This window comes from Halichoerus grypus, chromosome 1, assembly GCF_964656455.1.
Source record: "Halichoerus grypus chromosome 1, mHalGry1.hap1.1, whole genome shotgun sequence".
Classification (NCBI taxonomy): Eukaryota; Metazoa; Chordata; class Mammalia; order Carnivora; family Phocidae; genus Halichoerus; species Halichoerus grypus.
The window spans coordinates 47,824,265-47,850,881 of record NC_135712.1 but is presented as its reverse complement, the minus strand read 5'-3'; the positions used below and the strand labels follow the sequence as shown (position 1 = coordinate 47,850,881).

The 26,617-nt window shown below is 36.1% G+C and overlaps 1 protein-coding gene across 1 annotated transcript in view; it reads left to right on the top strand.

Moving 5' to 3' along the window:
• ABI3BP (ABI family member 3 binding protein) overlaps positions 1-26,617 on the top strand; it is a 240,959-nt gene that overhangs the window by 145,835 nt on the left and 68,507 nt on the right. Inside the window, 23 exon segments of the mRNA XM_078063925.1 lie at positions 573-635; positions 752-826; positions 1,526-1,573; positions 3,892-3,981; positions 6,167-6,247; positions 6,669-6,728; positions 7,523-7,566; positions 7,568-7,607; positions 8,982-9,041; positions 11,876-11,935; positions 12,743-12,826; positions 14,139-14,183; positions 15,024-15,107; positions 16,253-16,312; positions 17,072-17,155; positions 18,528-18,584; positions 19,594-19,653; positions 20,527-20,610; positions 21,223-21,282; positions 23,460-23,534; positions 24,577-24,633; positions 25,295-25,366; positions 25,833-25,880. Of these exon segments, the coding sequence (XP_077920051.1) occupies positions 573-635; positions 752-826; positions 1,526-1,573; positions 3,892-3,981; positions 6,167-6,247; positions 6,669-6,728; positions 7,523-7,566; positions 7,568-7,607; positions 8,982-9,041; positions 11,876-11,935; positions 12,743-12,826; positions 14,139-14,183; positions 15,024-15,107; positions 16,253-16,312; positions 17,072-17,155; positions 18,528-18,584; positions 19,594-19,653; positions 20,527-20,610; positions 21,223-21,282; positions 23,460-23,534; positions 24,577-24,633; positions 25,295-25,366; positions 25,833-25,880 (1,491 nt within the window).

The window sequence follows — 26,617 nt, the reverse complement described above, 5'->3', positions numbered from 1 at the left end:
GTTCTAGGGTCCAATATGAAAATAGTGTGGTCTTTGTAACTTGAGAACATTAGAAGTCCCAAACTTGTTTTATTGTTTTAGGTACTAATGCTATTTGACTATTACTATTTCATTATAATTTCTCAGCATTCACAATAAATCTGCTTTACTTTGGAAAATTCCAGAAATCTGTAGCCACGTCACCTTCTGTATAATTTAAAGTGTTTATGGATTATTTTCCAGGTCTCCTACTAAGCAAGTTTCAAATTTCTACTTAATATTTTTTATGCTGAAAAACCTTAGAATTATAAAACTATTGTACTTGTCATCTCTAAAATTACTTTTATAGAAAAAAGTCTTATTATCGTTCTATTACTTTGCTCAAAGGCACATTTTGAGCATTTCCTAAAGATTTTTCCTTTCTGAAAAAGCAGGAGAAATGGACACATTTCCCATCCTTCCCATACCCCAGGAATTAATTTTGTTGTATATCCAGTGAATTAATGTAGGATCTTTGCTCAAGCATATGTGTCTTTAATTATGACAATTATGGCTATGATCATTATGCTAATTTTTAATACCTTTCTCTTTAGCGTCAAAACCATCCAAAAGACCTAAAACCACACATAGACCAGATGCACCTCAAATCCAGCCTGGTAATCACTACTTTCACTGCCTTGATCTATAACTAGGAAAATGGTGTGTAAGTAACACTAATCTTGACATTCACAGCTCTACTATGACACTAATTATAGGACCTTTTTTCCTTCAGATTCAAAACCACCAAAGAAATTACTTCCTAAACCCCAAACCCCAGCACAACCAGTTATGCCACCAACTAAACCCGGTAAACATGATTTCCAGTGCTTTAGTTTAAGAAGCTTTTTCTTTGGGAAATTGTTGTTGAAAATGTTTACAATTTGCCATACTGTATGAAGCATAGAAACCAAAATATGATTTTGTTCATTATCTTTTCAAAGTAACTACATCAATTGTTAAATGAACAAACCAATGGGTAGGAAGTTAGTGAATTTCATATCTGATAGTCTGACAGGTTCCACTTTCTTAACATTTTTAGACTTTGTTTTCTGAATTTGGGTATGTAATGAATAGAAACCTGATTTTTCTGTACCTGGAACATATTTGAAAGGGATTTTAGCGTTCACCACTAGGTAAGACTGGGAAGGCTGACACTGTGTTCATGCTTTATAGGCACATACTCAGAGATTGACTTTCTCTAAAATACCTTAATAACATTTTAAACAGCAATATTACCTAAGTGATTTCCTATGAAATAAAAAGATATTTATATAACAGTTCTAAAAACTCAACTGTTTTGCAATTGAAATTTTCTCCTAAGGTTCCAGTTAGTACAAAATTCTGATTTAGTAAGAGTATCTCTCATAATAAGCTTATGAAGAAGGCAATTTATATCAACTTAGAATAAACCAAGTTCTGTATCCTATGAATTAAGCATCAGTGAGCACCTGAAAGTTTAGACCTCTTTATTTTTCTTACTTGTATCTGTTTATTTTTTATGATGCAGTCTTTGAGCCTGTTACATTTGAGATGGAAGCTCCCTCCCCAACCATAGGTAATGATGTCTTCCTTCTTGGTTGATGTTTCTCTGAGCTCGCCCCTCTCATCTCTGTCATCAACTGTATTCTCTTATGTATATGATGGTCATTCATCATCTTTTTCATTCATTATTTTCAACAGGGAACTTTTCAACATCAAAAGACATTCTTACTTCTGCTGCTCAGTTTATAACCCCTGAATGTCATTCTTCCTTTGATCACCTTCAGAGGATTCAGATTCCTTGCAGCAACTGACGCTGTCAAGAGTTGCAGGGGCTGAGAGCACATCCATCCTGCAATCCAGGAAATCTTTGAGATTTCTGCTTTTATGTGTCTATAGTTTATGGTTATGGGAGAGGAGCAGTTAAAAAGCTGGTTGGGGCTTGAGGCAATACCTAATTGTCCCTTTCTCGCAAAAGTCCTTTCCTCTTTGATTCTGTACTATTCAAATGAACCAAGACATTTCTGCTGACAAATTCATCTTGTGACACTGATTTCCAAGCAAAACAGGGATCCCCTTTTTTGTTTGAAGGCAATCAGTTTTGGATATTGTTACATCCTGTTGTGCTTGCTTTCTCCATCTCTTCTGTAGGCCATGTTTTCCATTAATTCCCTGTAAGATGTCACATGTGGCTTAAACCAACTGCTGTGACATGTTAGTCAGCGAAAGGCAGTCTCCATACAAATGCTCACATCAGTATCATGAAAACACTGATAAGATGTTAAATGTTACATTTAGTCTTCTGGACTTGATGAAAAATAGAGATGCCAGTTTAAATCCAAGGAGTTACACATCACAATTAATTTCATATCTATGCAAAATTCAGTCATTTCAGAATATTATAGAATTATAAGAATCCTGTTTATATAGACAAAAAGTTGAATTATTACTCTTCAGACTTTTTTCTTAATCATCTCTATTGCCCACTTGAACAATTATCTCCAAATTATTCATTTGAAATGAATAAAAAAGGAGAAATAGTAAGAAAGAGTACCCCATTTATTATGGAGAAAAGGCACAAGTTTATCTTTTGCATAACTGTCACACATCTCCAATAAACAGGCTAATTGAGAACATTTTTAAAGATTCTCTTCACTACCGCAGTTCCTCAAAACAAATAACAATGGTGGTGAAAGCCTTCCAAATACTAACAGAAGCTTTTGCAGTTTTTCAGAGTAATTTAAAATACATATTAGACAACTGAGATGTTTTTGGAACCAAGTTTCCAATGTAGTTGGAATCAGATAATTAAATACAGATAAAAGCTTTTCATTGGCCTCATACGGATGCAAAATACAAAAGGTATGTCTATTTTATGAGATAAATGGATACCAGAGTACAGCCAGTTATTAGAGACCAAATACTACTTTTACAGTGTTCAGAAAGGCTTTTTAAACATTACAGGGTATTCATTTTCAAGATAATTTTCCTTCTTTTTGTATATTTCTTAAATCTCTATTGTTTAGTGCTTTTGGTCAGTTCCTGACACAGACCTTGAACCTGTAACTCTGAGAACTGAGAGTCCCATGACAATGTTGGGTAATGACTTTTTATGTCTTTAAGCAAGTGCATTTTCTGCCCATTGTCTAGTCTTGTTGCTAACTTGGTCAAGGGGTTTTCTTTTTCTAAGATTTTCTCATCGCCCTCTCTTGTCACTCAACTCTGTTCTTCATTTTGAATATTGAGGATGTTTAAAAGAAGTTACTCGGTTAGTTACTTGGTTAAGCCTGTATGCAGCTAGTATAGAGCATCTATCTTCCATATTATCCAGCTTTATTGGTGCTTTACAGAGCCTGTGATTCTGCTCAGTGTGCTATGGCAAAGCTAAATTTCAAATACAATTAGGAGTGGCTACTCTAAATCATCAATTTTAATTCTATGGACATGGACAGAAGGTTGTGTTAAGATAGGGCATTTTTATTGTCTACCAATGATTTTAAGAAATGAAATGTGCTTATTCTAATGTTTAATGGGATGTATGTCTAAGGTAAATAATTTCTAAGTACGATCTCCCAAAAGCAGGTGAGCCTTGGTCCCTCTCTGATATGGACGTGCTGTGTTTCTGGGGTCAGGATCCCTTTTGAAAATCTGACACCAATAATAATAAGCTTTTTGGATTATTAGAATAATGTTATATACTCTTTCTCAAAAGAATGGTCAGTGAACCCCCCCCCATAATTTCTTGCATGTAGATGATAAAATTCCAAAACCAAAGAGATAAATTTATTAAGGCTTAAAAAAATCTAGCAAAATTTTAGAAAACCTAGACCCATGTGTCATCCTTCTTGAGTTTCTGGAGTTATAAGACAACATTAACCAGTTTCCTTTCTTCAGCTCCAAAAACATCACAACGACCAAGAACACGCCGTCCACGTCCCAAACATAAAACCACACCGAGCCCAGCTGCATCTCAGAGCAAACTAGGTAAATATGTGGTTCCTGGTACCTGTGGAACCCTGTGGATGTGATTCTTGTGTGGCAGTTTAACTTGCCACCTAATAGCTCTTGGGACCCTTCAGTGTGAAAGCCTAAGTAACAGGAGCTCTATTTAAACAACTGTGATTTCCTTGTGCTGCTTGGTATCTTCTTGGCACCTTTGTATTTTATTTACTTTCTCTGAAAAATCATATTTTTCTCTTTGATTCTGGTTGATCAAAAACTTACCTAGTTAAGGATCTAACTAGCATATTTAGTTCACTTAGTCACACATTTTATTAAGTGCTACATTAGCATCTGTGAAAAATAGTTTAGAAATAACAAATGACTTCACTTGGTTGAGGAAAGAAATTTCTTATGTAGACACTGTTCATAAATAGACATAAAAGAATATGGGCAGAAGCAACATATTTATTGAGTTTGACCAACTGTCAGGCACATAGTTAATTCTTAGAGAAGTAAAAGATTCACAAGCCGGTAAGTGTAATGTGGACCTCGAAATTTATAGAGCTTGTAGATCGGTTGCGGGGATAGGCAGGAATAGCATAAACAGAGGCAGGGAGGTACTGTATGTGTGGGTGAGAGCAGAAGGATAGGAATTAGAAGGGCAACCTGATTGGGAGAAAGGGGAAAGACAATGTTCACCTAGCTTATGCTGAGAAATTTTGGTCAGTGATACCCCTTTGAGATGGGTCCATGAAGAGGACCTTGAATGCCTAATTTCAATGATAGGATTTAAGCCAATTAGCTACAGCATACTCTCTTATCCTCCTGGGGTCAGGCTTTTCTGTCCTGATAACAGAGAAATGCACTGACAAGTTTTGCAGACCGAATGATCCTCTGTATCTTGTTCTGTTATATGACTTTGTTTGGACAGAAGTCTTGGTCTTCTTCCAAAGTGGACTCTCAACAACAAACAATAACAAAAAATCTGTTTTGGTTATTCATTACGGTATCTGCTTAAAAATATCAACTATTTCATCTATCATGACGTTGTTTTCCAGTAAATTATACTTTCACATTCTTTTCTCATAATTTTTAATTCTTAATGTTACTAGACAGATGCCTAAAGATCTTTCTAAGCAGCATTTTTTTTATTGTTGTTGTGTTATCAGATAATATAAAAACAAAACTTGGAGCCATGTGGAGATACTAAGGATATAACCGTTTCATAAGAACAAATATCTTTGTACCCTCACCTCAGAACTTTAAAATTTTTGCTTTTTAGTTGTAGAACCTGTGCCACCAGGTGAAGTTCATTTTCAAGAGAGTTTGATGACTTTTCTCATGTGTTTAACATTTCTTTTTTCTATTACTTTTGATCATTGCTTGCTACAGACTCTGAACCTATTAGTCCTGGGACATATTTAGGTAATGATCATTTATGTCCTTTAGAAGTGCTTTTTCTTATTCATTGTCAAAGTTCTCTGTGCTGCTATATAGATGATGATGTCATAATTTGTCATCATCCTATTACAGTATTCAGCTTACAGTATAAAAGGCTTTCTTTCTAACAGAAATGTGTATGGACTTGATAAAGACCATTATCTGCCCCACATCCCAGCTTCAGACTGCATCATGTCAATCTGAGTCTCTGTTTAAACAATACTGTTTGTTAGAGCTAAGGTCCGAATGTGATTCTCCATATATCCCCTCAGGCCACCAATACAATACTGATTATACCATGAATTTTCTTTAGGCCATCTTACCTTCTATATTTGAAGTTCTCCCTAACTTTTTTTCACTTCGTGGATGTTTCAGCAAATTTTTTATGCTTATTCTAGTAAATTACCAAGTGGAAAATTTGCCCAAGCCTAGTCATTTTAAATTATAATTAGAAGTGAATACCCTAGGGTGGTTTGAACTTCTCTCACATCATCATATTTTAGGAGCAATTTGTAACCAGTTTTGGATTAAGGACACTTTCAAAGAACTGACAGTTCCCCATCTTCATTTCTTAAGCATAATTGTATTATAATTTTTAATCTTTGGCGAACTCTTAATTTTAAAAGGAAACCTATTAATATACTAAAGGAGAAAATATCAAACCAAAGTAGCAAAGCTTTCGCCACTCAAACTGACAAATTTTAGAAAGCTTAGCTATGTGATATCATCTTATTTAGAGTTTATGGAGCCATCAACACTATATTAATCCTAAATTTTCTTCCTTCAGCTACAACAACAAAGAGACCTCGTCGTCCACGCCCCAAAGCTAAAACCACATCCCATCCAGAAGTACCTCAGACCAAACTGGGTAAATATGTGGTTTCCAGTTTAAGGAATTCAAGCAGTCTACCCCAGTTGGGACCCTAAATTCCGAGGATACCTAGTCTAATATAGTATCAAAAACAGAGGTTCTTCCTTACCTTTTTATATCAAATGCCACTCTTTTTGCTAAGGACTTAGTCTCTCAGCGAGTGTAGTATCAGCTTCCTTTTGGCTATCTGTAGTATGTGCGGTAAACAGACCTTAGGGTGACCCCCTTCTCCCCACCCCTGCTTCGTCCCACTCCCTTAGTTCCTGCTCCTTGGTATTAAACATAGTGTAAGCCATCTTTTCCCTGCTCTTTCCACCTTAGAAGGCATAGAAGCATTATTTTTACTGGTAAAATGGATTTTCTGACATTTCATGCATTCATAAAAATCTCTCTGGTTTCTCTCATTGATTTTGATCAGTTCCTACCACAATCTTTGAACCAGTCATACTTAGAACGGAGGCTCCAGAGACCACACTAGGTAATGACACATTATGTCCATCAGCATCTGCTTTCCCTGCTCATTTGAAACCCATTTCATCACCTTCATAACCATAGCTGCTTCTGCTTCACAGGACTCGCATGTCATCCTCTATTGTCATTCAGTTACTCTTAATATATTGGAGAGTATGAAAATCACTCATTTGTTTTTAAAAGAGCCAAATATGAACTTAGTCTAGAATATGCGTCTGCAACATAATGCGTGTGAATTTATGGCATCTCATGTAACCTATTTTTGTTTCTGAGTTTCAAACATATGGGGGTTGGGGGTGAAGATATCTATCCTTGATCTAAGCTGAGTATTGTCACAGCTGTTACAGTGTGACATAATTCTTGAGCAGATCTAAATTCCTACATTTTTATTTTGTGCATGATATTGGTTTTGTTTTGCCATTTCAGGTAATGATGTGGTCTTCTTTCAGTAAAGGGTGAAATAGAAAATATGCTCAATGCTAATGAATTTAAAGTGCCATCATTAGTTTAAATTTACCCTACACCTTCTCCACCACCGCCATAACTCAGTAAAGTTTTGGAACTTTTTTTCATTTAGAGATCCTTATGAAAATACCCTTGATATAAAACTCATGTTTCTGTGTGACTTTTGTCTTCCAGCGTAGTGTAAATGACATAAAGAGGCAGTTATTGAAATGGAAGCAAATATTTTAAGCTCAAAGGAAAAATTTTCTGACGCTTCAGAAATTAGAACTAGTATACTCCTATTCACAGCTTCTAGCCCTAAGAACACTCTGTTAACCTGAGGTTTTCTTCCTTCAGCTCCCAAAGCACCTCAGCAAACTCATCATCCACGTCCCAAACCTGAAAACCACAGGGAGTCCTGAAGCCCTTCAGACTGAACTGGGTAAATGTGTAAATCCTGGTTAAGCCCATCCCGTGGGGTCCAGAGAAAGTGAGGGAGCAAGTCAGGGTTAGCAGCTTTTTCTACTCTAGAGTAGCCAATGAGAACGTGGTTGGAGGGCTTTAGGTGGTAGCTGAGTTTCTTACTCTTGTGAATTAGAATCTTCTCTCTAAATGTTTGATTTCTCATTCAATTCTATTCATCCTTTAAATATTGAAACGTATGTGGTAGAATGAAATAGCTACAGAATGAATGTATGTTTGGGTAAATAAGAAATTGTTGTTATGTGCCAGGCACTATTGTTAGTACTTCATTTTTTTCCATTTTTTTTATTTGAATTCAATTAATTAACATATAATGAATTATTGGTTTAAGAGGTAGAGATGATTTCTTGTTAACTACAAAGTTAAGGCATAATGAAGGTCTAGGGCAGAAGTTGGCAAACATTTTCTATAAAGGGCTAGATAGTCAATATTTGGGGCTTTGTGAGCATATTTTGCATATTTTTCCTTTTTTCCTTTTTATTTTACAACCACTTAAAAAATGGAAAAAGTCACCCTTAGCTCTCATGGGCTATATGAAAATAAGCCATGGGTGAGATTTGGCCTATGGGCCATCATTTGTCAACCCTTGATTTAAAGAAACAATAATCAGGGAAGGATTGAGTGTTGAAATCACTGTAGATTTGGATGGCTGGGGAGAAGAAGGATGGAGAAGTACAGAAAAGAAGGACATGTGTGGAGGGCCAATGAGGAGAGAGAGGCTTCTCTGAGCAGTTAAGGCTGTCAGGTTTCTAAGTGTTGATCAGAACATTTCATTGAGGCTGCTGCAGCTAAATGGGCCCAAAGGACCAGTTGAAAAGGTATTTTGAATGTTGGACTTAGGAGTTTGAATTTCATGTGAGAATCATCAGTATCTGTATATGGTCATGCTTTCCCTGCTTACCCTGCTAAAGCTCAGACTGAGAGCCTGTCCCTTATCCTGCTCTCTTAAGAGCCTAAGCCTAATCCTAAAGCCTAATCCTATTAGGCAAAGTTCGTTGTCTCTTTCCAAAGATGAGTTTTCAGCAAGATTGGTATGGTCTATTTTGGTACACTAGGTATTTTGTACACTGACACTAGGATCATGAAAGAGTGAGACACTTCACGGGCACTTCACAGGGACAATTGTCTACTACAAAGATAACCCCTACTAAGTGATAAATTGGTACCCAAGTGCAGAGAGACTCCATATCCCTCAACTCAGAAAGTTAATAGATTTTGCTTTGTACTCTAGACAATTCAAATTATTACTTAGGTGCAATTATTTTTGCAGTTCTGAGATTGTATAAATGTTTAACATTTATTTTTTTTATTTTTTTATTTTTGGGGGTGTCAGTTTCTGCTATAGTCCTTGAACCAGTCACTCCTATGAAAGGGGCTCCAGGGACTGCATTTGGTAATGCCACTTTCTAACCTTCAGCAAGAGCTTTTCCTGCTCATTGTCAAATCCATTCCACTCATTGCCATTCACTTACATTCTTTATCTTTTGAGTTGAACATGCATAAAACAAATTACTTCTTGTTCTTAAGAAATTCATGCCTGAATCTAGTTTGGGATATCTTCCCACCCTGTAACTTACTTTAAATTTTTTTCATGCCACCTTCTATTTTCAGCTTAATCTGAATTCTCTGTTAAGGCAAATTTCATATATTCATGTGAGCACCCGATCCTGATCTATGCTAACCAAGCTGTGACAGGGAAGTTTCTTAATATATCCTTTGTACATATATCTTTTTTATCTACCTGTTTTTTTGTTAACTTTTGAGTAACATGTTTTTAGTAAATTGTCTAACAGATAATGTAGTCAAGGATAGTAAGTTTAAATAGTAAGTCCCATCCTTAGGGTAAATCTGACTACCCCTTACTCTCCACCATAGTTTAGAAATGATTCTTAACCTTTTTAATGCAGTGGGGGGACCCTAGGAGAATATGATAAAGGGGTGCCTGCCTAGCTCAGTCAGTGGAGTGTGTGTCTTGATCTTGGGGTCACAGGTTTGAGCCCCACATTGAGTGTAGAGATTACTTTAAAAAATAAAATCTTTTAAAAAATGATAAAAAATACCAATCTTGACTCTCTGAATTAATAACCTCATTTTTATGTCAATTTTGCCCCCCAAAGTATCAATAACAGAAGAAGATACAGTAGCACAGTAGGGGCAAATTTTTCACACTAGAAACATAAATTTTATGAAACTCAAGAAAAATCTGTCAAGCTGTAGAAAACAAAGAATTTTTTTTAACCTCATAATTTGCAGAACCATAAACTTTATCTTTTTCTACTTCCAAAAACATCCCAATGGACACTTCATTCACAAACCAAACTTAAAACCACCCCAAGTCCAGATGAACCTGGGACTACACCAGATGAAACCTCAGTCCTTGGTTTCAGGAGCCTGAGAGCCTGTTACTGGCTGAAAATGTAAACCCACATACCCTCTAGTGAGGGAATCATGAAGAGTCCTTCCCCCTTCAGGGTTGGCGAGTAGTACATGTTTGGAAGATACATAATGTTTCCTCTAGCTCAGGGTAGTAGGAAACACGTTTTACTTCATCTTCAGGCTAGCTGAACACAGAACCTTTTCCTGCATGAAAAGACTACAGAAGGAAAATAAGGCAGGGTGTTTTTGCAAATTGAAGATTTTGGGGTGTATTTCAACATTAAGTGTTAGACTCATCATATAAGGTCTTAAAGAAGTGAAGCGTCATTTTGGACCTCAGTAGATCAGGAAAGGAGTTTAAGTCTTGATGTCACATCAGAATTTGTACAAGTGGACAGGTGAGAGTGAACAAAGACAAAAAAAAATAGGATATATATATATATATATATATATATATATATATATATATATATGTAGCGGGAACTAGAGGGGCAGAGGTTCTTCTTCTTTGAAGAGTCAGTCAAAACCTCTTGTTGGTGATTCGGCATTTGGATAAAACCACAAGAAATTGAAGGATGGCTTGAATGTTCCATTCAGGAGTCTGATGTTGTTCTCACGAGCATGAGAAAACTTTTCTTTCCACACTGGATGAAGTTTCCCCTGTACCGAGAGTGGACGGCTGCTTTACTGGATGCCAAAGACTGAGTGGTGCCCCTGACCTAGTCCTCTTGAATACCTTTCTTTGGACACAAGTCACAAGATCTTTCCAAAGCTGAGTTCTCAGCAAGATCATCATAGCCATTTTTGGTTATTTGTGTGATGGCTGCTTGGATCTGTAGGAACTCTTTCTGCAACCATAATTTGATAAACATAGTAGATGTCTTCTTTATTCAGCACCCACTAAAATGCAAGTTAGTCTTTTACATGCTTTTCAAGATGCTTAGGAATGTATTTAGGTAAAAGCCTAAAAATGTCCTAGAGTCTACCATGTTAGATGCAAATAATCAAGTACTAACTAGTAGAACGGTTTCCCTCTTGTGGTGCTAAACAGAGACTACAAGTAATGACTGTCTCGTGAGATGAAGAAGTCCTGAACTGTAGTTTAGCAAAGTCTGGACAAAACAATTGATTTCCCTTTGTACTAGCTTGCTAAGGCTGCCGTAACAACATAGACTGGGTGACTCAAACAATAGAAATCGATTTCTCACAGCTCTGGAGGCTGGAAATTTAAGATGATGGTATTAGCAGTTTTAATGTCTCCTGAGGCCTTTCTCCTTGGCTTGTAGATGGCCTCATTTTGCTGTGTCCTTACATGGCCTTTCCTCTGTGTGTGAGCATCCCTTGTGTGTCTCTCTAATAAGGTCATCAGTCATGCTGGATTAGGGACCTACTCTTAAAACCCCATCTAATCTTAATTGCTTCTTCAAAGCTCCTATCTCCAAATACAGTCACATTTGGGAGTTAAGGCTTCAACAGAGGAATTTGGGGGAGACAGAGTTCACTCTACAGTCCACTTCATCTAGAAATAAAGTAATAATTCTAGATGAAATGTCACACTGGCAAAATACATTTTGAAGTGAATTTCATAGCTCCTTATACATTTTTTAATTTTTTTTTTTTTAAGATTTTATTTATTTGACACAGAGAGATAGAAAGCAAGCACAAGCAGGGGGAATGGCAGGCAGGGGAGAAGCAGGCTCCTGGCTGAGCAAGGAGCCCGACGTGGGGCTCAATCCCAGGACCCTGGGATCATGACCTGAGCCGAAGGCAGCCGCTTAACTGACTGAGCCACCCAGGTGCCCCTCCTTATACATTTTTTAAAAACCTCTTTTGCTTATTTTATTACTTCAGTTCCTGTTACAGACCTTGAACCTGTTACTCTTAGAACTGAGACATCTGGGACAATATTAGGTAATGATTCTGTGCAATTCCCAAATGCTTTTGCTGCTCATTGTACATTCCATTCAGTCTCCATTTCCTGGCTTTTCCTCCTTCATGAGACAGCCACCATCATCCCCTGTTGCCATTCAGTCACTTCATCTGAAGAATCCTGAAGCCTCTTAAAAACAAGTTTCCTATTGTTTTTATGAGAGCAGATAATCCAAAACATTGGTGCCATTTGGTACGTTTGTCATTGTCATGTTATCTCGTGCTTCGTTGAACAGTGTTCTGTGTTAAAGTCAAATTTAAAACAAATTGGGATCTGTTTCTTATCTAGGCTGATCAACAGTAATAGCTATTCTTACGCTCCTTTGCCCGTCTAGGTTGCTAAGTTTTTAAAAAATTATTTGCATGATATGTTTGTTTCTTTGTTGGTGCTTTAAGTAATGACATGTTTTATTACTAACTTGACAAATAGGAAATTACCTAAATCCAAAATTTTAAATTATAAGTCCTCAGTGTGACCCTAACCTCCCCTCCCTTGCACCAGAGTTGAGCCCTCCTTCCCATTTTTTCCCCAATGAGGAAATTCTGTGAATGTTTAATTACAAGTGCTAATCTTTATGCCTTGAATGAACAACTGAACTATATACATGAGCTTGCCTGCAAAATACCAACAATGATAAAAAGAAGACACATTGGCATAAAAAGATTAAAAATATTAAATTACAGAAAATTTCCTGTAACTTTTGAAAATCTTAACAGCTCTTGGAAAAACCTCTCCTCAGAATCCAGAGCCTTAAAACCTAGAGTAACACAAAGCTTTTCTTTCTTCAGCTACTAAAACATCACAAAGACCCCGTCGTCCACATCCCAGACCTAAAACCACACCAAGCCTTCAAGTACCTCAGACCAAATCCGGTAAATGTGTGATTCCTTGGTTTAAGGGTGAGCCCAAGTAGTCTGTCCCAGTAGGAACCCAAAACAGTGCCAAGCTGTTAGTGACTCTAAGTGTGAGGTCATGAGCCATGATCAGTAATGTCTGCTTTGCCCAGGTGTCAGAGAATGTGGCTGGGTGCAATGTATTTGGTACCAGAATATCTTACTCTATGTGAGAGTCTTCTCTGATATGCATTTAGTATATTTCTTGTTATCAACTTCCATTCAAATTTTAATTATACATCTTCCTTAGCAGAGCCAATATATTCAGTTCAAGTAAACAAAAAATTATAAGTCCCTTGTATATTTCTGGACCGATATTGACAATTGTGGGTGATATGCCAGCAGTGGGAGACTTTCTAAAACAGTAGAGTTGGGTATATGTTTGCATGGTACATTAAATATTGACCTTGCATAGGAAAAGATCAAGGTTGACTAGACTTGGACGTTGGGCCTACTACAGGATTTCAGTGAATGGAGGGAAAAGTGAACGAAGGCAGAAGGGCTAGACATGTAAGGTGGTAGAGGGGTAGCCACAATGGCAGTCCAGTGTGCCTAAAACAGACTGTCCTACTTCCAGATGGCCAAAACAAGGTTATTGATGATGCTGCATTTGGAAGAGTCCAGACAGCCAACTGAAAGAGAATTTTGAGGACCTAATTCAGGAGCTTAGATTTGATACAGAGACATCAACTGTCTTTGATTTCTGCTTTATCTGGGCTTCAGCCAGACAGAGGCTCTCCTGAGTATTACAGACTGAGTGACCATCTTTATTCTGCTCTCTTACATGCCATGGTTTGGATGAGTTCTCAGAATGATCAACATAGTCCACTTCAATGATTAACTTTTATATCTGTTTCAAACTTATAAACTGTTTATTGTATCCATGTTTACTTAAACATAGTAAGTGCACATTTTCAGCTTCCATAGAAATACAGATTGATCAGATTTTTTAAGACAATTTCTTTTCTAACTGCACGTTAGGTCAATGAATAAGAATATTTTCTAGTGCAGAGTTTTCTATATCAGAATCCATTAGCTAAAACCTAGCAGAATTTCATGTTGACTTCTTTAAGACAATCAAGATAGTTCAAAGGCTAAGCCTAAGACCATGACTATAGTTTGGCCAAATCTTCAAAGAATAATCACCTACTCTTTCCTTCAGTTAGGAGGTTAATTTTTTTTTCTTTGTTTTTGTAGAAGGATTGATACACAAGTAGATTTGCTTAGATGTGAATGTTCTGACTTTTCATGTGTTTTAAAATTTCTTTGATTTACTGTATTTTGGGGGCAGTTCCTGCTACAGTTCTTGAACCTGAGACCCCAGGAACAACATTAGGTAATAATATATTATCTTTTCAACAAGACTTACTCTTCTTTTGTCAAACCTAGAGTTTCATCTTGCTTTATGTGACCAAATGTCATTCTTTTTGGACATTCATTTACATTCTTAAAATTATGAAAACTCTTAAAACTTATCTGCCATTTTTAAGAACCAGTCATACATGAACGTACTTCAGGACATTTATTTGCCATGTAACCTATTTGAAATTTTTTCACGTTATTTTGTGTTTTATTTAAGCAATCTTGGTGGTAAAAAAAAAAAAAAACCTCGTCTTCAAACATACAAGAGGTAGAAACATGGGTTTCTACCTCTTATCTATAAAGGCAGATAAGCCAAATAATGGCTATCATGGGGCCAAGAGGATCCATTTATCTCACACTTATGTTTCTATCTTTTTTTTTTTTCTATTTGTGTGATACTGTTTTGTTTTATTTCTATTTAGGTAATGATGTGTTCTTGTTTTAGTAGTTACATAGAAAGTGTGGAAAGATGAAAAAATTGAATTATAAATCTCAGATTTAATATGACCATCCTTCATAATACATTAAAATTTAGCAATGGTTCTTAACCTTTATGTTGCCCAATCAACCCACTCTATGACACTTCGATTATAATTACTAATCTTTATTTCTTGAATTAAAGAGGGATTTTTTTCTTCAAAGAATCTTCTATGATAAAAGAAATTATATAAGAAGTATACATGACAAAAATCTCAAACTAGAAAGGCACATGTCTAACAAATTGTAGAAAATCTAGAATCATATTTTCACCTCTCATTGCTTCCAGAACAGAAGTAATGTGGTTGTGTAGTAACCCTACAATTTCTTCCTTCAGCCTCTGAAACATCACAACAGACACGTCGTCCACGTCCCAGACCAAAAACCACACCAAGTCTTGAAGCTTCTGAGTCCAAACCAGGTAAACAAGTGTTCCTGGTTTAGAGCTTCAGCAGCCTAACCCAGCAGGGTCTCAAGAGTAATTCCAGTGTTTGCAAGTAATGAATAGGCCCCATAAAAGTAAAGATATAACTTGTGTTAAACAACAGTTCCCACTATAGAGATGGCAAGAGGAACACAGTAGGGGGAAATCTGTGGGGCAACTGAATGCCTCATGCTTCTTGAGTGAAATCTTATTCTGTCACTGTACATTTTATTAATTTCCATTTATGTCTTGAAAATAAAACTTCTTTAGAAAAATTAGGCATATTCAGTTCAAATTAACAAATAGTATCTTCAGTATCCCCAGGTCATATTAGCACCTTTGGGGGTATAAATTAGGTGTGGGAGACATGTTTTAGTTCTCAAACCTGCAAGAAAGTTGAGAACAAAAGATAGATAAGATAGATGGCATTAAACAGCATGTATGCAAAGACAAGATCAAGATTGATTTCTGGGTGCTATCAACAAAATGTGCTAGGTACATAAATATGTAGATCTGGAAAAGATAAAGAAACAGTGGAGCCTTGAAACCACCGTAGTACACAGATAAGTAGAAAGAGAGGTAGGAATAAAATCAGAAAGTGTGGATATAAGTGAGACCAACCAAAGGAGAAAGTCTAACTGTAGTACTAGTATAAAAGATGTCTCACTAGACAGTGATAGTCAAATCTTTCTGAATCTTGATTGGTCCATGGATTCTCATGATGGAGATTCTTAGGCATCTGATGGAGCAGTTGAGGTTTGATCAAGTGGACATCAGTAAGCTCTTTGTTGCACGTGAAGGCATGTTCCTTCTTTGCTTAGAATGAAGGGATAACCTGCTCAATTCATCATGCTGCAGCCTCCCTTTCTTTCCAAAGTTAAGTTGTTAGTAATATCCACACATCCCACTTTGACTCATTAGTTAGAATCAGATCATCAAAGGAGGAATAAGGAAATAGTTACCTCACTTAGGTATGGCCAAATTTTAGGAAATCGGTGGTCTACTTTTTTAGTTGAACAGTTTTTAGAAGTTGCTACATAGTTCTAGAAAGTATATGAGTAAGATTCATTTTGAAGTAAATGTTTTGAGGGTTTTTAAATTTTTAAGCAATCATTTTGTTTATTTTTAATACTTTTGGTCAGTTCCTACTGCAGACCTTGAACCTGTTGTGTTCAGAACTGAGACATGGGTAACAACACAAGGTAATAACACATGCTCCTCAGTAAGTACCTTCCATTCTGATTGTCAGACTCATTCCATCAACATCATAGCTACAGGTTCTTTTACTTCATAAGGACTACATCATCCTCTGTTGTCACTCCATGAAATTCTTCATCCTAAAAGTTTTGAGGACTCTGACTCTTAAAACAAGTTATCCCTTCTTTTTAAGAGAGTTATGCATAAACCTAACTCAGGTCATCTGTTGTACAAGTAACCACCTGAATTGTTCTGTCATCTCATGTGCTTTTTAACCATGTTTTGTTAAAGCTGGGTTTAAAAAGCAGTTCCTTTGACGCTACTGACTGTTATGGTATCAGGAAGTTTCTTTGTGCATCTAAAGTTCTACTTTTTTTTTTTTTTAACTCTCTAATATCTGTCCTTTGATAAATATTTTAATTAATTATATGGCCTTATCTTAGTAAGCTGTCAGAGTTTGTATCTGACTATGGCTGCCCCATAATATTTCCGCGGTGGGACTTACCCCTTTTGTTCAATAGAAGAGAACTATGAACACTATTTCACTTCTTGAATTAATAACTTAATGCTGTATGACTCATTCTCAATGAACTTGCATTTATAAAAGAATATATATTATTATATTAAGGGTGAAAGTTTCAAATTAAAAGGTTGATAAGACAAATTTACTAATGTAGTAACTAGAAAATCTGGAGTCATGTGTCATGCTACCCTTAGCTTCTAAACTATGGACTCTGTAGTAACCAAAGGTTTTCTTTCTTCAGCTCCTAAAACATCAAAACGGACCCGTCGTCCACATCCCAAACATAAAACTACACCAACTTCTGAAGCACCTCAAACAAAACTGGGTAATTGTGGGTTTCTGGTTAAAGGAGTGAATCTTACCAGCTCTTGGGATTCTGGGATTGATGCCGGTGGGAGGAGTGATAGCCCATGTGAGCCCAGTATTGGTGAAGGCACAAGATGATCTACACTGATCCCACCATTGACTTAGCAAAGGAAAACATTGTTTGGGGAGACATCTATGGCAAATGGATTCCTCATGCTTTGTGCATGAAGATCGTTTATTTTAATATGTATTTTATTACTCTTGCTTATTTCATTCCATACTTCTCTAGAAGACAAAATGTCTTAAATAGAACCAATTATCTTTATTTTAAGAAACATTAAGTGCCTTTCATTTCCCCCCAGAGCTACATCAACAGCTGTGAGGTTATCACAGATGTAGGTAGCTTGTTTTTACTTCTCAGTCTGTACTATAGTCAAAGTCAAAACCTGCCCCAGTAGGAAACATTCAAAGATTGAACCAAGGCAATGTGTCATGCCAATCAAGATTATTTTTTGCAGGTGTTATAAACATCTATGCACTTAGAGAGAAGTTTGTGAAGGGCAGGAATAAGGAGTTAGGAAGAAAGCGGGAAATCTTAGAATTGAAGAGAGGCAAAAAGAAAGCAGGTATTGAGGCCAGCCTGAGGGCACAGGCCTCCTGGAACAAGGGAAGTACTGCTTTTAAGTGGTAATGATAGTAGTGAGTTTGGAAGGGTCCATAAGAGCAGTTGAAGAAAGTTCTTGAAGGTATGACTCAGAAGTTTGGATCTGAACCTAGAAGCATTAGTGGTCTTTCCTGCAACATCTTCCACATGTAGAGGGTACCACATTTTTGTGTTTAGAGCAGAGAGCTGCTCTACTGGGCACCACACACTGAGTGGTTGTTGCTTATCCTAATTAGTTGAATGCCTTTGCATCATGTGAGTTCTCAGCCTATTTCTACTTATGAGTTCTCAACAAGATGAACGTGGTTAGTTTTGCTTTGTTCTTTTCTATGCCTCCTTTCAAACATAAAAGCCATTTACTGTATCCATCTTATTTAGATATCCTATCTTCTTAAAGCTTCCACAGAAAAGGCAACAATTGCGAGAACACTTTTATTAGTATATATCTGGTAAAATGTTTAAACAAGTTTCCTAGGGCAATAGTTGGAATTGGGTACTTAAACACCTAAGAGAATATTGTGTTGACTTTGAGATGCTTAGCAGACTATGTAGGCTATCACTGACTATTTCCTAAAAGAATGTTTACCTGGTTATAGGGTGGCCAAATCTTTAAGTATTTAATTTCAGAAAAAAATTTAGTTGCTATACATTTATTGAAGCAATGTTATACTGGTTAGATTTAATTTGCTGACTTTTCACAAGTGTTTATTTCATTGCTTTTCATTAGTTCCTACTACAGATCTTGAACCTGGCCCTCTTAGAACTAAAGCTCCAGAAATCGTGGGTAATGAGAATATGTGTCCTTCAAATAGTGCTTTTTCTGCTCATTGTCATACCATTGTGGCCACAGGTCCTGCTGCATCTTAAAACCATTTTAACACCCTCTGTTGTCTTCCATTGCAGTCTTCATCTTGCAATTACACTAAGCTCTATATCATCTGTTAAACTTAAGAAAACTGTGAATATGCTAATTTCAAGGCATCAAACTGCCATGTAACTTGTTCATTGTTGTTTCATGTGATCATGTGTATGTGCCAAAACAGCACTGACTACTTTAAGCTTTGTTTCAAACATGAATTTCCATCCCTTATTTGCACTGCTTACCCTTCATTGATTGCAGAAATACCATGTTCTTGAATCATTTTTTATTGCATTAGGATCTGTGTGATTATACTGATGGATCTATTGTTTCAAAAAATGATGTTTTTAGTTAATTGTCAAAATTTTAAATGTGCCTAAGTCTTGAAAGTTTAAATGATAGGCTTTCATGATAGAGTAGGATGATTCTTTCTTCTTTGCTAAGAGAATTTAACAGTGTTTCTTAACTTTTCTTGAGTCAAAGACTACTCTGAAACATTGATGAGCACACTGCTTTATGTATTGATCCTCATGCTTTCAAATAAATAAGCTCATTATTATACCTATGATTATTTAATAAGCATTTGTCTCAACTTGTACAGAAGTAGAATGACAAATGCTTTTTCCAGTAGAGTTAGAAAAGTATAAATATATAAAAATGTGTAAAAAAGTTAGTCTAGCAAAGTTTTGCATATTAGCAATAATCAGATATTCAAACATCTAGGAGAACTTCTTATGGATCACAGTGATGTTTCACAGAGTACAATGCTGTATCTATTTTATGAGATTAATGGGTACTTTGCCAGAGTATGGTCAAATCTTCAGAGTTAAGTGTTTCTTTTCTGTCAGTCCTGAAGCTTAAAAATTGACTTTTGCGGTTAGTCTTCAAGTGAATTTTTAAAATCTCTTTGGTTTATTTTATTATTTTTTACCAGTTCTTCCTACAGCCCTTGAACCCATCACTCTTAGAACCAAGGCTCCAGAAACAGCATTAGGTAATGATATTCTGCATTCCTCAACAGTTTTTTCCTGCTCATCATCAACCCATTCTATCATAATCATAATCACTTCGTCACCAGCTTTATAAAACTGTTTTGTAATCTGCTGTCCTTCAACTTCATTTTTTTTTCTTCTTAAGGGCATTGAAAATTCTTTTTTTTTTTAAGATTTAATTTATTTATTTGACAGAGAGAGACACAGCGAGAGAGGGAACACAAGCAGGGAGAGTGGGGGAGGGAGAAGCAGGCTTCCCTCCAAGGAGGGAGCCTGATTTGGGGCTGGATCCCAGGACCCTGGGATCATGACCTGACCCAAAGGCAGACGCTTAATGACTGAGCCACCCAGGCGCCCCAAGGGCACTGAAAACTCTTAAAAGAAGTTATCTATTGTTTTTAAAAGTTATGCATGGACCTAGGAATATCTGTCAACCATGTAATCTTGAACCTGTTTCATGTATTTTTGTCTAAACAGAGCTCAAATTTAAAGCTGAGTTTTAAAGTCGGTAATGTCTGTATCTTCTCTTGACCAAACAAATGGTAACAATTCGCATGGTATCATAGATTCTTTGGAAAAGTTCTATTTCTTGGTGTGAACCTATAACCCTGCTACCTACAGTAGAGTCCGTAATTACCTTCTTTTAAAGCTAGAGATTTATGAGTTTGCTCACTCCTTGACTTAACTTTATGTGTGAGTTTTATCTCTCAAGAATCTTCGGTGATTAAAAAAATAGTTAACAAAATAGGAGAAAATATTTCAATCTTGAGATACATATGCCTTAAACTTCAAGGCAATATGATGCATTTTAGAAAATCTAGAGCCTTATTTCCAAAACCACCTTCACTGGAGTAATCTGAAGTTTCATCCTTCAGCTCCTAAAACAGTACAACGAACCCGTCGTCCACGTCCCAGACCTAAAACCACATCAAGCCCTGAGGCACCTCAGACCAAACAGGGTAAATATGTTATTCCATGGTTTGAGGGGTGAACCCTAGCAGTCCATCCCAGTGGGGTCTCAGGGAAATGCTTCTGATGGGAAGCAACAGTCTTCATGTTCTCTAAAAGTCAAAGCATGAGGTATGGTTAGCAAGTAATTTTTGAGTGAAATTTTTGGTCTCTTTAAAGATGTGTTTAAAGCAAGATTGGCATAGTTACTCATAGCTATTTATTGCTATATCTGCATTTAAACACACGGTCTATTTATTGTGGTCATGGTTACATAAGCATAGGTATTTTTTTCAGCTTTCAAAAACTGCAACAAGTTACTTTCATACATATTTTCATATATCTATTGCCTAAACAGAATTTCCAAAGCAAGCTTTCATATTGGTTAGAATCAGAAAATCAAACACCTAGAAAAACCTCATGCAGAATTTAAAGGTTGTGACTACCTTCTACAATGAATAGTTCCTAACTAGTGTGACCAGTTCCTCAAAAAGAAACTGCTTCCTGTCAATTCAAAAGTTTAAAAAAATTGTCATTTGAAACTAAAGTTTTGAAAGAAAAATTAAGATTTTCTACATGTGTTTAAACTTTCTCATGTTCATGTTGTTGTTGCTTTTGGTTAGTTCCTGCTACAAGCTTTGAACCTGTTATTCATAGTTCTGAGGCTCCAGAAACAACATTAGGTAATGATTTTTGTGACCTCATCATATGCTTTTTTATTCATATGATAGTCGATCGCTGTCATGGCCAGAGTTGCCCCTGCTTCCTTAGACTGCTGTTGTTTTGTTTCATACTTCATCTTAATCTTCATCTTAAGATTAAGAATCTTAGTCAAGATCCTTAATTGAAGTGCTACCTCTTGTTTTTAACAGATGTCCCTGGACCCAGGTGAGGAAATCTATCTGCCATGAAACCCCATTTAAAATTTCATTATCTGATGCAGGGAAGTGTCTGAAGTCCAAATTACAACCCATCTATTTGGTATTTAGAGCTATAAAATGATGATAATTAAATACCATGAAATTTTTCTGAGCAACTTATTTTCTATAAGATTTTTGAGACATTCTCATTATTCTCTTCCTAATTTAAAAGATGATTTCTTCCCTTTAAATTATCCAAAAAAAATTGCTTCCTGGATGTGCCAATCCTAGTACATCTAAGTTAACAGGATTTCCTCACCATGGGTGAATTTGGTTATTCTTTATCTTCTACCACAGTTTAGTATTGGTTCTTAATCTTTACCAAGTAGGAATTTCTGAGCATCTAATTGTATTGATATCTATTCCTATTCCTTTAATTAATAAATTTTTTTATTTTCATTTTCAAAACACCCTTAGTGGTGATAAGAAGCAAATTAGATTCATAAAGTAAAAATTTTCAAACTTAGGTAATAAACTCAAGAAAATCTAATATGTCTTAGAAAACAGGTCTATATACAATGCTTTTGAGGTTTCTAGACCTATAAACACAATAGCAACCCAAGATTTTCTTCCTTTAGTTTCAAAAACATGGGGGAAAAAAATCCATTCTCCTCCCAAACTTTAAACTTCCCAAAGTTTCACAGTTGAAACCAAGAAACTCAATGATTTCCTAGTTTGAGTCCTTCTAGCTTATTGCAGTTGGATCCCAGGAGTGACAATGATGTAGCTTGTTAACTTTCACTTCCCATCTCTATGCCCTCTAAGAGAGAGGAGGCACAAATTGTGGTTAGCATCTTTACAATTGCATATTGACCAGAAGGTTCATGGTTGGGGGAGATCTAGGGTAGCCAAAATCATCATGTGTCCTGCATAAGGATTGTCTCCAACAAAAGTTGCATCTTATTCAATTCTCTTACCATTCCATTTATCTTTTTAAAAATTAGCAGTACTTCTTTGGCTTAGTAAACAAAAATTTCCTTGCCTTCTGTGTTCCCAGTACCATATTAACAGTTGAGTGGAGTGGGGTGAGGTGAGGAACAGAGGTAGAGATCAAAAGTAAGAACAGATTTTAGTTCTTGAAAAGAGTACGATAGAATTGTGAGGAAACCCTGTTTTCAAGGGGTTTTTGTTTTTGTTTCAGATATAAGGCAATTTGCTCATATAGAAGCAGCTTATTGAGTGGTTAAAAATATAGAGAGAAAATATTTAAAGAAGTCAAAGATCTATGTGGACTGATAGATAACAGTTGGACTTTGAAATAACTTCAGTTTTTTGCATTAGTAGATGGAAGGGTAGGAATAGCAAAAATAAAATGAAAACTCAAACTAGAACACAGAACAAAGCACTCCTAGATGGTACTAAACATTTTGGTAATGATAAACTCATAAAATCAGCAGTAGGAAGCTCTTAGAAACCCCTGTGGGAATTCAGATTCAGATATAAAAGTCAGTGAGAACCTATTTTTTTTTCAGATTTTTTATGTAAGGATGTCAGATGGTAAATATTTTATACTTTGTAGGCCATTCAGTCTCTGTCACAAATACTTGATTCTAATGTAGTATCTCAATTGAAGGCAACCAAAACCAATATGTAAATGATATGTAAATATGCCTTGAATCATCTTAGTTTGTGGGTGTGGTTGTGTTCCAATAAAGCATTACTTGGATTTTATACCATTTTCACATGTCATAAAATATTACTCTTAATTTTTTTTCCGTCATAGAAAAATACAAAAGCCATTCTTAGCTCACAGGTCAGGCAAAGGGCTGGATTGGGAGGACCATAGTTTGCCATTCGCTGCTTTAAATAATGTATACTCTGCATGGCTCTCCATAACCCTGTGATTTTGAAGATCTATGCATTTCAGTTCATTGCTACCTTTATCTAAAATCTGTGAAATATCTGTAATTACTTTGACAACTTAGATGCTCTTCTTTCAGCTCCCACTGAACTGCAAACTCTTATTTTGAAACCAGTGACATCACCAAGCCTAGAAATGACACAGAGTCAACCTGGTAATTAGACTGTTTTATCTGTCTGGGTACAATGTGAGCTTCAAGGGACATATTCCAAGTTATTCCAAGTGTTGATTTCCAAATATAAAAAAAGCAAATAATAATACACATTTAATAACTCTATATACCATACATGCTCTTTCCATGATTGCATACTAGTATTAACTTGGTAATTTATTCATAGTAATTGCTATTGAACTGATAAACATACTTCATTTCATTGTGTTTACTCTGTATCACATAGAGAATAATCAAGTATGTGATTAACTAGTCAATAAAACCACTTAGAAGAACTGATTTTATTCTTATTTTTCACTACAAACTTGTAGTTCTCTTTAGTAATAAGTTAAATTTGTGCTCTGCTATGTGAAAAGAATGCTAGTTCAGTTGTGACCATCAAGGAAGGAGAAAGTGCTCACTTCAGTAAAGATAACAAAACTACCCTATACAATATTGCCCTTCAAAATTGAAAACAAATATTTTAAGTTAGCATTGTGGTTGCTAACCCTGACATATATTTTGAAACACAAGATCTTACTTTTTTTCTAGCATAGGATTATAATTTCTTTTCATCTCCTTTGTGCATCTTGTAATTAGCTAAATGACATTTTGGTGCTCATGACAGTAAACGTCTGATTGTTAATAGTTACCTACAACAGTTAGAAAATTGTGACTTCAGTTCAGTTATTGGAGCTTCCCTAGTGTCATTAATAATATTGTTGTTATCCTAACAGCTAACATTGAGCATCTATAGGTGCAAGACAATTTTTTTTAATTTTATTTATTTATTTGAGAGAAAGAATGAGATAGAGCATGAGAGGGTCAGAGGGAGAAGCAGACTCCCTGCTGAGCAGGGAGCCCAATGCGGGACTTGATCCCGGGACTCCAGGATCATGACCAGAGCTGAAGGCAGTTGCTTAACCAACTGAGCCACCCAGGTGCCCCATAAGACACTTTTCTAAATACTTAATTTGTATGCATTCATTTGATGCTGCCGACAAACCATCCTTGATCAATTGTATCATTTTGTGTTCTTTGCTAGTTTCTGAAGTCCTGGAATCGGTTACATTAAGCACTGAGTCATCAAAGGAAGCTCTAGGTAAAAATGTTTCCCAGTGAGCAGTCAGATATATGTGCATTTCCATCTCATTGCCGAAGTCATCTTTGGATGTCCTCACGCTTTGTGACATTTCGTAGCTCCTCACATCTTGTCTGTGCTCATCCAGTGAATTTTAAAAGTCACATGTTACATACAGCACGTTGTGCTGGTGCCTGTATATTGCTATGCAAGTTTCACAATTGCCTTAGCTCCTTTTCACTCTGAATGTGAGATTTAATTTTTTAATATTCTGACCATTCTTTAAATATGAATATGCACATCCTAGTTTTCATGTTTCTGTTGTTTTTAGGATTCATCCTTCTGCTTTTCAAGGACTCACTCTTTGTCTTTTTCTTACTAGAATCCTTAAAATATGTAAGGAAGTGACATTACCTGCTTTGCTCCAGGTAGAAGTTGCTGAAGACACTGCTGGTTGTGGTGTGTGTGCACGTGCCCACGCTGAACACTGCCTTGATTTTCCACCTTCATCTCTGCCCTCTAAAATTGCAGTCATCTTCCTAATCTACCTAAATGTTATGTATTCTCATGAATGTACCAACTTAAGATAACAAACCTCTGTTTTCAAATTAAATACAGTGTCCTATGACAGTGTGTGATGCCCTGTCCACCACTAACCAGCCATTCCCTGTTTATTCCATAGCACCAACTGTAACAGATTATCTGTACCCCTCTGCCAAAACACCACTCAGTCCAGAGGAACCAAAGACTGGAGGTGGTAAAAGTTTTCATGCTTTGATTCATTCATTCAACAAATTTTTAATTAACATCTGTTATGTCCATGGAATGTGAAAGTTCAAGCTGTAGTACTTGTTCTACAATGGAATTCATTTGAAGAGCAGTAGCTTCCCAAATCCTTGGGGTCTTCAAACTACAATGATAATTGATCTCTGAATACAGAAATTTTGGCTTCTCTATGGTATCAAAATATTGAGGCATAATAGCATTTGACAGCCAGTTAATGACAGTTAAAACATTAAAATTACTTGGAGAATTAGTATGACAGAAGAGGATTTCCCCCTTCATTCTCTCTCTTCTTCTCTAAATCCATTGTCCTATCTGTAAAAATATGATGCAAATTTCTAAGAGAATGAGGTGTGTTGATATTCAAGAAGGAAAGGGTTGACTATAGCTTAGCATCTTAAAGTTTTCTAAAATTGTTCTCCTTTGTTTTGATACAGTTGTGGAATCTATTACAAATGTGTCTGAACCACCCGAGACCACGCTAGGTAATGACCCACCTCAGCAGCTTTTGTCCTCATCGCCACCGTCACCTGAGAACCTCAGGTTCTCTTTCATTGTGAATTCATGTTGCAACATCATTCTTCGTCATGGCAGTTAATTTTCTTTCTAGGTGCTTCTATTCGTAACCATTGTCCAAAAAGTCTCTTCTGTTTTGTATCTAGATGTTGGTCTCTTTCTCTACTTAAGTCAATGAAACTGTCAAACCTAAAACGTCTTTTTCCTAACATTGAACATTCTGCCAGCTTGTATTGTGTTGAATATTTCAATTTTCTTTTTGTATGGTGATCCATTTTTACTTTCTGCTCTAGCAACGTATTTTCCATTAACACTGATTCCATCACATTCATTTACATGTTTGATTTTTTTTTTTTTTTGCTCTAATTTTAAGTGAAATCCAATGTTTCTTCACTGGCTCATGCTTTAACATTTTTTATTACTTTGGTTTTCCCCTTAAGGCTACTACTAAATATATCTTTCTAGGATTGTTGAGGAGGTATTAGTTTGAAGTGAGGATTTAAAAAGTAAGGATATTGCTTACTTTGAAAGTATTTTGGAATCTGGCATCTAAGCATTTTTTAAACTAAATGCATTATGAAGAAGTAGGAATGCTATTTTGCTGCAGAGCTGTAATTTTCTTTCTTTCTTTTTTTTTTAATTGCAACCATCCTTTCTGTCATCTATCTGTACTCAAAATTTGTGAAGCACTATCGTAACCCCAGGT